At 38.4% G+C, this 15,941-nt stretch overlaps 1 protein-coding gene across 3 annotated transcripts in view; it reads left to right on the top strand.

Moving 5' to 3' along the window:
- Positions 1–15,941, top strand: part of LOC130662647 (uncharacterized) — a 44,222-nt gene that overhangs the window by 20,173 nt on the left and 8,108 nt on the right. For 2 of the 3 annotated variants that reach the window (XM_057461547.1, XM_057461546.1), the window contains 3 exons: positions 14,137–14,520; positions 14,989–15,129; positions 15,478–15,672. In XM_057461547.1, coding sequence (XP_057317530.1) covers positions 14,229–14,520; positions 14,989–15,129; positions 15,478–15,672 — 628 coding nt within the window. In that variant the 5' untranslated portion in view covers positions 14,137–14,228. Of the gene's footprint in view, positions 1–11,140; positions 11,292–14,136; positions 14,521–14,988; positions 15,130–15,477; positions 15,673–15,941 lie in introns of those variants that run through there. The other variant, XM_057461545.1, reaches the window with a different exon arrangement.

The following is a 15,941-nucleotide window of genomic DNA, read 5'->3' on the forward strand; positions in this document are numbered from 1 at the left end:
ATCCAAACGCAAAATATAAATCAAACAGGAAAGAATGGCCTCTGGGTATCACGAATCTGGAACATCAGGATCTGTATGTATCGACAGAGACTCATATCCCTGTAGTACTTCCAGAGTTTAGCAAGTATCCCATCAAGGTTCCAACGACTTACCTTGACGATTCCGCTTTAGTTAGATGGGATGGGTAAGCACTGGATTACTTGAACGTTCAAGTTAGCTTTGCAGCTCATTGTGCAACGACAGCATTAGGCATATCTGCTAAACATATAACAGGATCTGTGCCCCTTGTCAACTTGATATTTAAATTTCATGTATATTATCATATGCATCGTACACTTGGTCGAATGAAAGTGCCCATGCTGTTTGATGATGGACTTAGTCAATACAATAATCCTTATTCAACATCTGGATTTGCACAGGTATGTCGTGAATACGGTGCAGATCCTCAAGGTCTGTATAAATTTAAAGTAGTAGGCGCTTTACTAACCAACAGTTCATGGTAGCCCCAAGTTGATGAAGATTACGCAAAATTTATCATGCCAACAAGCCAGGGCCTTACAGCAGAAGGTCTGACAAAATTGAGTGAAAGTATTCGCGTCTACGTGGTTGTGTTGCTTGGGTCACAGTCTGAAGCAAAAGCATCCTTACTAAGTTCCGGTGCAGACAACTATACAGCGAGACAAATCCTGGTACAAAGGTTTGAAAGTAAGCTGCTGCTAGGAGAAAATATAGGCCAGGTCATAACACGTTTTCAAAAAGTGCCTCAATATGCTCGAAACCCGGATAATTTTGCTGTTATGCCCAATGTGTACATGTTGCCTTCAGATATGAATCTTCATAATGGTAAAATCGAGGGTTATAATAACAATGTCTTGATTGCACCTGCACATGTAAACGTTGGGGCTCAAGTTGATCTGAATAAGGTGAAGAAGCCTGTTGGGACCTCCAGTAAGCGTGGAGCACCACAGGCGAGCCATGTCATCCCTAAGCACAGGGCAATACTCCATAAGCACAAGGAAATACTCCCGAAGCATCGCTCGGCTACTAGCAGCTCCGCAAAATCACCACAGATGAGCCACATGATCCCTAAACACAGGGTAATAGAAGCGGAACAGCATTCGAACAACAAGGCTGTACTAGTAACAACTGTAGTAGGTATTTTTTACTTTACATATGGTTTAAGTAATAAGAAAAGTTGTATGTGATTTTTATTCACATACAACGTTATATTTACGATGGTTTGACCTTATTACTACTCATATAGCCCACAACAAGCGCCATAGCGACAGCAATTGCCATGTATAGATGCTGCGCAAAAAATTCGACAACTTTTGCAGCCGTCTTGAAGAAGAAGGAAACTACTGTGCTAATGATACCGGGTAGTGCGGCACCTGCTTTCCCTGCTAAATATATTAAAATTTTTCCCAGTCTTTCCAGTTGTTTTTGTAGAAAAATTTCACTACCACCTCCAGTTCCTGCCGCTGCAGCTGCTGCTCCTCCACCTCCTGTAACTGCCAGCACAATGGTAGATATCAACAATCCAACAGCGGAAACAATGCTTGCTATAGTAATCCCCGGCGAGCGATGTGTATTCCCCGCGATTTTCATCAGCATGTCTTTAATAGCATTGAGCTGGCTGTGAATTTTGGATGACAAGTCGGCGTACGCCGCTTGTTTTTCAAGTGCTTTTTTAGCCTCTGTGATATCATTATCCCAAATCCTTATCTGTTCTTCATTTCTTTCAGGAAATTCCTCTTCCTCCTTCTCCTCTCTTTCCTTCTTACCCTCAAGGCTCTCTATCTGTTCCTGTTTCTTTTCAATATCTCTATTTATAAGAACAAGTTTGCTGGTTTAAGGCCCTTTCTTAGTTTGAAGTTGGAGATTAAGCCCTATTCTTTCAGGTGGTAAAAAGACTTCATCGAAAGTCTCTACAAGCATCACAGTTTCATGCTGAACAATCTGAACATCCTCTGAGAGTGTGTCCATTTTCATATCTATATTATAATACCCGTATACGTCTGTCTGTCTGTCACGCAAAATGTTACCGCAAGTAGTGAGAGGCTCGCAATGTATAAAAAGAACGGGCCAAGCCACCACAATGTCATTAATATTGTTTAGGGCTCTCCGAGCCTTGGATTTGTGGGCCATGAGTCCCTGACTCATGGCCTTGCTTTCCTTATTTAGCGTAGTACTGTAATTATCGTAACCTAGACCCTTCATGACATCTACCTTTAGATTCTTCGTTAATCCACTGACTGCTAGTAATCCAACAGTTTTTTTATTATGTATCAGCTCGGTTATATCTATTTCCTCAGGGGGATTAAGAAAATTGTTTCCCCTCCTTCTTAGCTTAAAGATATGGTGATTTTCCTCTGTCAGTTCAAAATCATCATATTGCCTCCCATTTGGTTTCATACCCAGGCCCGCCTCAAGATGTTTGTAGAGAACGTCGACCTTTTCTATTTTTCCCCCCTTGCAGCACTTTTGCTTTCGAAATACCCCCATCCCTTGCCCTTCAGATGTTTGTGTTGAGCTGGTGCCAGGAAGACAATCTCGTCAGTCCTACTAAACCTATCATATCATCATAATTAATATCGCCCTCCTTTCTAAAATTGCCGTCTCCTTCATATCCTGGATTATCGGCCATTTATTTTAACAAAAAACACGTTCGCATTTAAAGCAAAGAACAGCGTGTGAAGGTGAGTCACATCCCATCGAAAATCAATCTGAACGAGGACTTGTATGTCGATATTCCCAATATGAGAGAGAACGATGTAATATTCTCCGGAAGCTTTCGGTTATCATTTGATATGGAATTGACCGGGACCAATACGAAACATACTATCGTTTCAAATATAGGCAAGAGTCTGGTACAGACCTTGAAAATCACACTCAATGGTCATGAAATTCAAAGTATCAACGACTACAGAGTGCTCGCTGTCTATCGGGATCTCTGGTTATCGAAATTTGAGCGTGAAAATAATTAGATCCTAGAAGGTATCAACCCTAATGATGGTACTATCAGTGCTTTGCAAATGAAGGCTATTGATCATGTGGGTATTGTCGAGCAGAAGGCGAATGCTGCAACTTATGGTAATACGTTCTGTATCCCACTTGGAAAAATGTTTGAATTAGTCAGAAACCTACCGTTCTATTAACCTGGTTTACATGACAGGCTCCAATTCTTTCTCCATTTTGCCAAATATGGAAATTTTATTAAAGATGGAGGTACAGCGGCTGCAGGGTCTACTGCAGCTAAATCGACAGATGCTACTTACAAGATTAGTAATATTGCAGTAGATTTCGATAAAGTCAACCATCAGGGTCTTGCAAGTCTAGTATCACGGTACAGTCGTATAGCACTACCATTTGAGAGAGTATTGCGCAGCAAGGTAATGACTATGAAATAGGAGGATACTAGCTATAATTTACAGATTGATACGCCCTCCAAAAGTTTAAAAGGTGTGCTATTACTATTTGTAGACCCATCGAAAGTTAAAGCGTGCTCCGGCGCTAACAAAATATTTTACAACCCCAAGATTGCAGAAATCTCGATCACTGTGGAGGGTTCACCTAAATGAACTTTACTCTCATGCAATACCAACACATTGTGAACCTATTTGGTGGCCACGATTCCTCGGTAACAATAGGTCATTTCCTAACTGAAGGATTTGTCCTTTTTGTTGATTTTCGATCAAGTCCCGATAATAATCTTCATAGCAGTGGTCGATATCTTAAACAATTAAGTGATAGTATCACCTTACATACAACAAAGAAAGCCGATGGGACGGGGAATATCAGATATTATGTCTATCTATTGAATGATACTCAATTTAATATCCTGGATCCACATGAGCGGTCAGATATGAAGCTTATCGACGATGAAACTAATATGATCAGTGACTGGGAGGGTATCAAGGAACAATTGGAAAAGTCAAAACATGCTTGTTTGTATATTAGGTTAGAACACCCTAGAAGCTATAAAATTCTCGGATGAATGGTGGTTTTATGGATCGATTTGGTCCACAAAAGTTTGGATGCTATTAAAATTGCGGAGCGTTGTGGCATAGAAATTAGATATATAAAGCTTTTAACGATATGCTGGTGCAGCATCATGTCGATGAATATAAGATTGACATATACTTCCCAAAGTGCAGATTAGCTGTTGAATGTGATGAATTTGGACATATTGATAGAGATATTGACTACGAGGTAAAAAGACAAAAACATATCTAGCAAGCCTTGGGATGCACTTTTATGCGATATAACCCCGATGCGCCCGTCTCACATCTATTTCCTCTGGTGTTAATCGAATGGCTAACCAATTTGTAATTGCTGTCAACAGTAATATTGTTAACGGCTTTGAACACATCAATTGCTACTTTCTGTTTCCTTTGACGAATGTTGACCAATTCTTGCAGGTTTTGATGATGTGCTTAGCTCTTCTCAGCAAGGACTCAAATTTTCCAATCCATGTTTTATTCATTCCACCAAATATGTCGTAACAGTAGAAGAATAGTGGATGGATCATTGAATTAAAGATGGTTTCAGCAACATTTGGAGAAATTTTGTAACGTATTTTATATAAAAGTTTGATGCGTGAGGTTATACGCTTGTATGTTTTTTAGGGTGATGGTTCATGTTAAGGTGAGTATCCAGTTGAATCCCAAGGTATTCGTAATAATCTGGTTGGTTTATATCATTTTGATTGATCAGAATACTGACAGAGGCTTGTGGTTTTCGGGACGCAACGACGACAAATTCTGTTTTGCCCTTTTTTGGATTAAGAATTAAGCAATTTTCCTTCATCCAATCGTGAATGATATTTTCATCCAAATTTATACAATGTTCAATTTCATCTAACGACTTACTTGATGAATATATGACTGTGTCATCACCATACATCAATACTCGACAGTGTTTCAATTGGCACGGTAAGTCATTGATAAGAAGAATAAATAACAATGGACCCAGAATGGAACCTTGGGGTACATCATGCGTGATACTTTCAGGATCTGAGTATGCTCCATCAATGAAAACAGTTTGACTTCGATTAAAAAGATAACTGCTTAACCAATCAATTTCAGTGCTAGTAATACCATAAAAAGGCAGTTTCTGGAGAAGGCAGCCATGGTTTACGGTATCAAAGGCCTTTCTCAAATCCATGAATAGAGCTCCGGTTGTCTTACTTTTATCCATATTATATTCTTGTTTGGAACTCAGAGGTTTCTTTTTTCTCGTGATGTACTACGCTTTAACGTGCTCACACCTATTTTTAAGCGAGCACTTCCAGGCCGTTCCTTGCACATTGACATTTTTTTAACCGGCATTTGGCACAATTTTTCCCAGCATTTGGCACAACCGAATTGGCACCGTGTGGTGGAAACCGGTGCGAGACGGTCGCTTCGAGGTAAGTCGTGCTCTAGCCCGCGCAGCCCTACCCTTCCGCTAGGACAAGGCCTGCTACTACAACCCATATGGGTTGCATGTTGGTGTAGTGCGGTCTTGCGATTTGCAATTCCTCGCTAGGGTATACTCCGTTCTCTCTGCATTTTAGTGGCACCTTGTGATCAAACTCTCATTGCCCTCGGTTTCCCCAGTTTTCCCGTCCCTAAACTGTGTTTGGATATGTTTCATGAATGTTACAATATCACATCCCAGATACTCTGTAGAGGTAATCTCTTTATCATAATTTAGGGCATTATGAATCCTGATTAAAATTAGCTTATACAGATACACAGGGCGATCACATATGGGGCAAGCGCTCCTTTGCTTTCCGTGACAACATTTGGTACGCTCTCTTAACGCCTTCTGTACATCAAGGCATTTGATTTACATTTTTGTCAGCCGTCCATTCAATTGTCTAAAGATAAAAAGTGTTGACAGTGCGTGCTAGAAAGCTAAGTGCACTGTGTGTATGCCGTCATCTAGGACGCGACATTTGTCATAGCACGCTAAGAGCCCTAGCTTACTTTGCTCATAAGTTATCATCCTCTCGTTGTGTATCCGGAAACCTATGTTGTTCGCAGTGTCCAAGTATACTTTCAATGCGTTAATGTGCCTAAGCCAAGTCATCTCGTTTTATGCTTTTTTGACATTGCTTTACACGAAAACTTGGTGCCTTTTCTTCCTTCGACGAAATAGCACTTGTCTGTCAATGCGACCATTCTAAAACCTATAAATTCAGGCTTAAACAGAACTCCTGTCCTATTGGAGTAATCGTCAGTCACAAGCCAGTTTTTCACCTCATTGTAGTACTCCTCGAACAACTCAGGACGCACGACATCGCGTAATTCTTCCTCCGAGATAGGAAATAAGCACTATCCGTAGCCATGTAAATATATTCAAAATTTTAATGATCTACGTATTTATCGAGGAAGTCGAAGTAAAATTCAAGCATACGTAGCTTGGCTAGCTGGCAATTCCACATTAGTAGGCTCTATCAATGCTGCACTTGCGCTTGATTTCTCTGATTTCTTTCTTCTTCTTTGAAATAGGGAGATCTCATCGCTTGATCGACCTTCATTTCGTCTCTGGTAAATGTTGTGTTCCCATGTCTTGCTACATCCTCATTCATTTTTTCATAGAATGAATTCCCCTTCAACTAGGCTGTATACCCATTACTACGCTTGTCTGGATCTTTATAAGCTTCCCTACGAGCACCCGCAATTTCTTCAAGGAACCAAGAGAACAGTTTGCCGCGCTTGTATTTAAAAAATTGATGGATCGCTGTCACTTGCAAACCATGACCCAGGTACCATTTTAGAACAGGTGTATAGAGTAGAGTCTTTTTAGCTTTCATGACACCCAAGAGCTTACGTGTACCGAGAATAAATTCACGACCTGTAGATTTTAAATAATCGTGCATATGCTCCAGGAATGCTTCATCTGGTATTTATTTCACCACAAATAGAGGCGACATCTCGGAGAATTTATCATACAATTCCGCAGGTACCTCAATGTCAACTTGGGCAAATCCAAACAAGAAGCCTGCTTGCACATGTCGTGTTAGTTTTTCAACGTTATCCAGTGATATAGGTCGGCAATTTTGAGCAATTTTTCCTTACCGCAAGGGAGGTTATACATCATTGTGCTAGGATACAACATGTTCGCATCTAGCCCCAGGATCGTTTGGCATTGTTTTGCATCCTTGTATACATGTGATCTAATACTTGTCACACCACGCTCCTGGTACCTGCAAAATACGAACCCGTTTGAAACAGCTCGTAAGCCTTATTCTTTGTACATTTTTCACATGTTTTCTGCACCTCTTTACAATCCTTACAAGTGTTGCTGTAGCAGTCTTCTTTACATTTGTGCTTGCATGGTGCATAGAGCTCAATCTTTGGGTTTAGTTTCAGGGTCTTATTCAACACATAATGCATCGATGCACCAGGGATACTCACTGTATCCTTCAAAATGTCTATATCATCTCTGTAATATTGACGTCTGGGTTTATCAACTGCTTCGATGAAGGGTTCAACTTCACCCATGTTGTACTCGCGTAGCCAATCCATCGTCGTCACACAACCCCGATTATCGAATTCTGCGCATAATTCTTCATGCTCTTCAACGGATAGTGTATTTTTACCGCTTAATCGGCTATAGAAGTCCTCGTGCGCGACAGGCCCGACATGGCTCAACTTATCATAACTCGTTAACCATTCATACGGGAACACGAGCTTCTCTAGCTTGCATTCGAGGGGTTTGCACCATCGGTCGTAGCTCATACCAGGAGAAGGAAATTTTTGATGTCAAGAAATTTAAACTTGGATGTTGTCACGAACATATAATTGTTGTCCTTCTTTGCAGCCTTGATTTTTTCGACTTTCATCTTGCGCAATTTCCTCAACAAAATACCGCATGATCATATTTAAATCATACTTACCACTGTTGAACCCAATCACAGCTACCTGGTTTTTCCATTCGGTCCACGCATCCTGGCTCTTTTTGGGAAGCATGTCGAAATCGTCAGGCTTTGGGTAAATTTTTTCAATTTCATCAATGATAAGACCGTGCCTCCTTTCAAGCTCCTCCACAAAATGTTTCAATAAAACTTAAGGGTCTTTATTTTCTATGAACGATGGGTTGTCATTCAAACTATCGTGAATACCTCTCTTACCAGGATATATGCCTCGAAAGGTGTATCAAAACAGAGATTTGCTGGTAATTTAAAAGTGGAAAGAGGGCTTCGAAATCCAACACAATATAATGAGGGTGCCTGATGATTTTTTTTTAAAATATCGGTTAAGTTTGGAAGGATTTTCACATTTCCACACTGTGATGAGGTTATATCCCTGTTCTTCTATCAATGCCTCCTTTTTCATCGTTTGCTCATACCGGTATGTATGACGTTCTGATTGACACGAGCATTCGTGCCAGTAATAGCCGTGGTACTCGTAAACAGTCTTCGCGATAGGGTCATAGCCGTCGACTTTCTACTTCTTTCCTTTGTCATCACGGATAACACGTTTACCACCATGACCACATAAAGCATGATGTATATGTCTCCCAGTTTCCTTCGGCATGTATTCAATCCATTGAGATGCAGCGTAGCTATACCCCTAACCATAAAATACCTTCTCCAACTTGCTCAGCATACGTTTCACTTTCTCACCTTTGCAAATGTTCGTTGCCTTGACCCCTTCGCATTCATTTTTCTTATGCCGCGATAGGTGGTCAGCTTTTGTGAAGCGTTGGCTGCATACCTCACATTCCAATGTATTTGACAACACCTTCATATTTTTAATATAGAAGCAGTGGCCTTCCAACATTCCAATAGTGATGTCATCCAGCCCTTCCTTTTCCTGCTTCTGGCCATAAATAAGTCGCTATGGTGCTTTCTCATTGTTTGATTTAGACTCATATATTTTGATGTTAAGCTTGAAATGGTTTGCAATACCTTCCAGATCCACCAGCTTTGTAGGGCGCACATTCTCACGCTTTGGCTTGGAGTACTCGTAGTACTCTCGGGCTAATGCAAGAGCTGACCTTGTAAGGAACTCTGCTCCTCGTACTACCTTAGCCCTCTTTTTTACCGCTAAACATCTCCAGAAGCATAAATTGTCCGTTCTTTCATTACCATCCATAGCGTAGATACACCTCTTCTTTCGCAACCAAACCGGAAGGGGTCCGCATCCAAACAGAGGCTCACGCGTGCTTATGATTTTGATCTGTACATGATCTAAGACGATTTTCCCTTAATATGCTCCTGCGGTCTCAATTATTCTGACTGGTGGTAAATAGACCTTGCTCCAAAATTCACCATCCTCCAAATCCAGACGCTTCATCTGACATTCTTCTATAAATGCTTCGATCTCCGCGATGCTTCATAGCGACTCAGTGCTCTTACTTTTATGATATAAAGATACACCACCTCCACCTTGGTGAGTATCACAGCTGAAACTGTAAACAACATTTACTCGCATGTCTATATGGGATGTGGTTTTATCCATGATAGTATGCGTAAGCGGTTCGTTCAGATTTTTGTTGAACCGCCACATCTTGACACGATTATTCCCATCCTTCAACATTTGGGATATCATTTTCATCAATGTCCTCAGCATCATGATAGTCTTCCTGTGCTTCAGCTTCGATTTCGTCATGTAAGTTAAATCTTTTTTTTTTATTTCGCCTTTTATTTTGTCGTAATAATCATTAACAGTATCCCGCACACTCTGCAATTGAGCGGTAAGAGCATTGGTGGTTGATGCTACTGGTGCTGATACAGCACCAGTTGCATTTACAAAAAAACTAATTTTGTCATTTTTTTAATACATACAGATTTTTATTAAAAGGTTTTTTTTAAATGGACAGAACATCTTAAAAAAAAAACTTTACTCTACTTGCGCATGATGACGTCATTTATCGTTGAAGGTTTTGCGCATGCGTGGATGTTTGTCGGATTATCTCGGATATCGTCGGATTTATCGGATTTTCCGAATTTAGTTTGCGCATGCGCAGCAGCAGATTTTGATGACGTAATATGGTTGCTATGACAACAAAAATATTTTCGTGCACATTTTACATGGAGTCGTGCATTTTACGGGGGGTGGCGGGAGAGAGAGAGAGAAGCGGGGGATTTGCACTTTAAAACCATGTATTGTCCGACCCCCCTCTTCTACTGTAAGAGATGAATCTTGAGTCCCTACTAATTTCTTATAAACGATATGTAGTCATTTTTCACCGCATGGGTAACTAGGGACCACCTAGGACCAATTTGGGTATTTTTTTATACAATGAAGGCAACAGGTATCTTTGAGGCCAAAAAACCTGGAAAACCTGGGTTCCCAAATCCGTTTCGGAATGGACGGGTTAATGACGTCATCAAAAAACCTTTAAATCCTAATATTTCTGCAACCGGTTGTCAAAATTACATGGTCCTATACATTTTTTTGATCAGTGATCAGATCTATACAATAAAGGCAACGGGTATAAAAAAATAGCAAAATTCCTAAACCCCTATATCTTCTAGGCATCCGCCAAAAGCACACGATTCTATACATAATTCTGATCAGCGTCCCAACCTCTACTTATTGCAGGCAACGAATGAACTAATTTTTACCAAATGTTTTTTGTATCTGTACTGCTGACGTCAGCAAAAAACTAAAACAACATCTTTTTCCACGGACCTTATCGACTAGTCTCTTTAATAATAGCTGTCGTCTGTGTGTCACGCAAAATGGTACCACAAGTAGCGATACGCATGCAATGCGGTATAAAAAGAACGGGCAAACCGTGAATTTTTCCACGGGCCCACTGACTAGTCCTTTTTAATCACCTTCGTGTCTTACTAAACTATGGATGATTGTCATGCAATCCTTGTAAATAATAGTTAACAGAGCTTTCATTCTTATAAACAAAAACGCTAATCGCTTGTGCGATAAAGATTAATTTGGCAAGTATTTATTGTAACCATAGTAACTTAATTTTATAATAACTAAGGCTGTATTTCCACGTGAAGAAATAACATAAACATCGAATGATCTAACAAGTACATTTATCTGCCCTGTGTTGGGAGATATCTCCTTATTGCAGATTAAAATCTATTAAACAAGAATGGACATTCAATTGATAAAATACACCACTTTATCAAACAGACTTTTCTGTTATGAAAACGATGAAGTGAAAACCGGCTCTTAAAACATACCGTTAATAGTATTTAAGTCGTAATATAATCTGTAGAAAATGGTAATAAGGCAGGAATGATCCACATAAAAGCAGCACAAATGATCGACTGATTTGCTTGCAGTTTTTTTTTTTATTTATCGGGATTTTATCACGAGCACGAGGTACGTAAATTTCGGCAGTTATTTTCTTATTTTTATAGCGAGAAAAACATAACTTCCATTTCTTTCATGGAAATTATATTTACAATTTTTTTTTACACTTTTGAATAAGTTAATCTTATAATGTTCATAGCATATTAGCAGTGAAAAAAAGTATTCTTTTCGCAAATACATATTGCATAAAACAAAAATTTAAGCAGAAAGATTATGTTATACTCGTCGCTATGGTAAATTTTAAATTTTACTAACCTTGTTGATATATACAAAATTACTGCTAAAATAATTTTATTGTTTGTCGCTTTACGTGGGAGCTCATATTCAAGATGGCGATCGGATTTGCAAGAAAGTAGCTTGTTTTATCATAATACTGTCTTAAAATTGCAAATCAGATAAAAGAGATAATTTTTCTCAAATACTCTGTTTATATGAGTTTTTTGTGATTAAGTTGTTTAAAAATGGGATGTAAGCTTTAAAAATAAATTTTTATGGCTTTTTAAGAGTTAATAAGACTGGAGATCGCATACTGTAAGAGCTTGTTAATAATCGTAGAATTGAAGTTTTAATTTTACCAAATTTTCCCTTACTTCTATCACCCCCCCCCCCCCCCCTAACTTACTTAAAGCGATAGAATATCCAATAATTCAGCTTTAACTGTACCAGTGAGACAAATGTATGCGAGCATAGGGGCGAACATCAACGATGAATTGACAGCGTAAAAACGTTGGTGACTAAAATGGCAACCCCACCCCCAGCACCTTAATGAAAACGTAAATTTGTATTTTCTAAAACAATTCGAAATTTTTATCTTACATTTAAAAAATGTTTTGCGGACAGAAAACATCTTGCATTAGCCGAAAACGATGATGATGATTATGATGATGATGACAAATGATAACAGGACACAAAGTTAGAAGGTCAATTGTTACTTGAATAACAGTAGGTACGAAAAAGGAAAAAAAAGACAGGAACGAGAAACTAAACATGATCATTTAATTGGGGTTTTTAAAAACATTGTATAAACGAGAAAGAAATGCGCAATTGGATTATCTTACAAAATATTTATCGCACATTCATCAAATGTTTTGCGGACAGAAAAATATTTATCGCACATTCATCAAATGAAAACATTCTGCATTTTAGCTAAATGTTAAAATCACTATCGGAATGAATTTTTAGCAAGACAAAAATCAAGAAGGATGACCAAACTTTGATAAGGTTCAGTTACCTTTTTAACAAAACAATTAATTTCTAATTAAGGTTTTCAAAAACGTTTTATCGGAGGAAAAAAATAAAATGCGCAATTAATGTACATCTGAAATGACTCACAGTTGGTAGGTGACATTTTAAACCTTAACAAACAAGATTAAAAAAGAAGCCTCACCAATGACAACAAACGTTCGAATAATTGGATTTTTTGTAAACAATTGCAGAGAAACTGTTGAAAGAATCTATAGTGCTGTGTAATTAGTGCGACACGAGGAAAGTTTAAGCACGCGTACGTTATTGGGGAAAAATGGGAAAAGTGACCAATTTTAAGAGTTGGTGACCAAGCCCTCCCCCCTCCCCATCCGACTAAAAAAAATTAACAAGTAATAATCTTCCCCGGCCAAATTTAACCGGCTAAAAATCTGTCGAGAACTTCACTATCGGTGTCATTAAATTACCCTTAAAATGACTCCTAAGTCATTATAAACTAGTGTAAAGAAACTCCACAGTCATTCCTAGAGTGATTTTTTATTGATAAAAGAAAGCTCCCCTAGTGGATTTTGACTCCCCTTTCGGATTATAAGAAACTTATGATTAAAAACATGCTCAAAATGACAAATATGAACTCTTCTCTTTTTATATAAGCATAGCCTGTATAAAAGCATGTACAGGCTGAATAGTACACAAGAGTGTACTATTGTGCACTCTTGTGCACTATTGTGCACTATTGTGTACTATTACTATTGCGGAGTACATCTTCGGCCATCACGGATCGGAACTTGACCACTTGAGCAAAAACTCAGAAACCAGTGTGATCCCCCATCATGTAAAAGCTCAATATGGTCTTGATATAGTGCTTGGAAAGGTATACCCGTTTTCTTTTGTGTATTCAATACAGATTCATAATTACCTTTATCGCCAAGTGTTTTATATCAGCTTTTGCACTGCATCCAGAATCCTTTTATTTAGACAAGCGCATTCGGAGCATTACTTTTCTCTTGTTTATAATGGCTGAGGGAGTCACTATTTTTAAGGAATTAAAATAATCTGTTACAACGGTCTATTATTATTTAAATGTCCCATTTTTCCCCTACTCAAGTCATTCGACTATTTTTTATATTAACTGATAGACGACAGGAGGGAGGATGATAACAAGGTAGAAAGGATTTTTTGTTTTTTACCTAAAACCCGTAGCTGAAACCCAACTTTAGTGGGGTGAAACCGACTGAAGATTTTCCCCGACTAACCTTAACCCTGTTTCTTTTACCAATAACTTCACAACTGGGGTTGAACAGTGTTTACTAAAAATTTTAAAATTCTGCTGCAACAATTTTTTCTGCAATTTAGCGGGTTAGTTGAAACTGTATTTTAAAATAACATGGTATTTTTTTCGGCTATACTAAAGAATATGAATAATGATTTCAGTTCTTTCTATGTTCCCAAACCTTCTACTGGGTCCTATTAAGGCTGTCATCTATAGCTACTTGGCTATATTGGCTCCTTGATTGGTTTTCAGTATTTTTAACGCAAATTGAAATATGCCTTAAAATTTTTGTGGCTACTTTCTATTGGTTCTGTGTCTCGAAATTTTAAGTAGGTGCATAAAATTTCAGTTTCATATCGGTTTATTCTTTCTTTTTAGATCTTTTATGGCTGCGCCTGCTCAAACCTTGTTTGCTAGTGAGGAAGATTGTATTTCTTTATAACTTATAACACAGATAATAGGAAACCAAGATGGCAAAGAATTTAATAGAATTTGAGAATCCATCGTTTCAAAATGACTACGACGACAGTGACTACACTGACGACGACAGCCAAGATGGCAGTGACAAAAAGAGCAATGAAGTAAAATACAATGACCTCGAATTTGATGAATTTGACGAAACAATTCAAGAAGATGAGGTAAAACATGGAACAAACTTTAGCAAAATAAACATGGATGAAGGAATAGTAAAGTGGCGAAGGGGTCCGGCCCCTATAGAAGATGGTACCGCATTAGCAAACATCAAAATAGCGTCATTGCAAAGTAAGTTACAACATATACTTTTACTGCACTAAATTTTGAATAAGGGACCGTTCAATAATTACATAACTCCTGAGGAATGGGGGTTATGATCATTATAGGGGTAATTGGGATAAGGGGGGGGGGGTGAAAGAGGTCTTCTGTTATATTCTAGTGTATAATTTAATCTTGAATTTGGGTGTTTCGTAGTTATTGAATGGCCCCTAATAACATTTTAATGTCTTCTTTCAAAATTAGCCAATAAATGTTACCAGTTTAATGGATTTTAGAAGTCTATAAGTTAAATCTTGCACTAAATGAGCAGTATATATTGGGCCTTCGACGCCAAATTTTATGAAAATGTAAAGACTTGAATAAAAAAGATTAAAAAAACAATTTGAAATTTAAGGCTTGCCTTTATGTGAGATCAACGAGGTTTGGTGAGATCATTTTACTTACAAAAAAGTAACCATGTATGGGAATTTTTCATAGGTATGCATACGGAGAACAACTCGGAATCTGATCGAAACGCCGCTAATAAAGCTCTTATCAATTACTTCTCATACCTTGGAACATCCGGACCAAATGTTAAGGTGGAATTTACCTATCTTGACAATTTGTTGAAACATGCAGGTAAGATAACCCCCAAGTTTAAATGCACCTGCTTGTAAAACAATCACAAGTTTTTTTAGAACTGTTTTTATCCCCTACACCGTTTTTTAGGTACAGTAAAAACAAACTTGAATGAACATGCCTCTAAAAAATCCGGGAACTTCCCTCATAATTTTCCTGTATTCTTTACTCGTTACTTATCAACCTCGTTCCCAGGGCATTTTTCCTTGTTGGCCACTCCGTAATAAAGGACCAGGGGCCATAAGGTCCTGGGGACGAGGTTATTTACTTATGACACTTCTTCAAAGTTATCATCAAGTAAGTTTCAGAAGGAAGTACTACTCTTGTATTTGTTCCACATATCTTCAGATATAAACACAAGGGATCTCCATGGACAATCTATTTTTCATGAAGTAGCTAGAGAATGGCACACAGACCTAGCATTTTATGTAAAATCGCATGGGCTTGATGTTAATGTTTCTGATAATTTTGGTAGAACACCTCTGTTTGTGGCAGCAGCATCTGGCAATGTACCCATGCTTAAGTGGCTGCTCCATAACGAAGGTAAGAGAACATCCATCTATAAACTAGGAACATGCCCCCCTCCCCCCTCCGGCTCTTTTCGAAGATAGTTTAGATCCAACCGTATTGGGACCCCTTTAATTCACTATTATTAACTTGAGCTAGCTATGACATAATGCTTAACAAAGTGCCATTATGATTAGAAAGACTGGAATAATTGTGTCTGTACAAAAACTCACGAGATAATTGGCCAAAGAAATAAGTCTAAGTTTCGGTAGAAATATATATTTATTTTGAAAGCTATCGTAAAA

The sequence above is a fragment of the Hydractinia symbiolongicarpus genome, chromosome 10, assembly GCF_029227915.1.
Source record: "Hydractinia symbiolongicarpus strain clone_291-10 chromosome 10, HSymV2.1, whole genome shotgun sequence".
In the NCBI taxonomy this organism is placed as follows: Eukaryota; Metazoa; Cnidaria; class Hydrozoa; order Anthoathecata; family Hydractiniidae; genus Hydractinia; species Hydractinia symbiolongicarpus.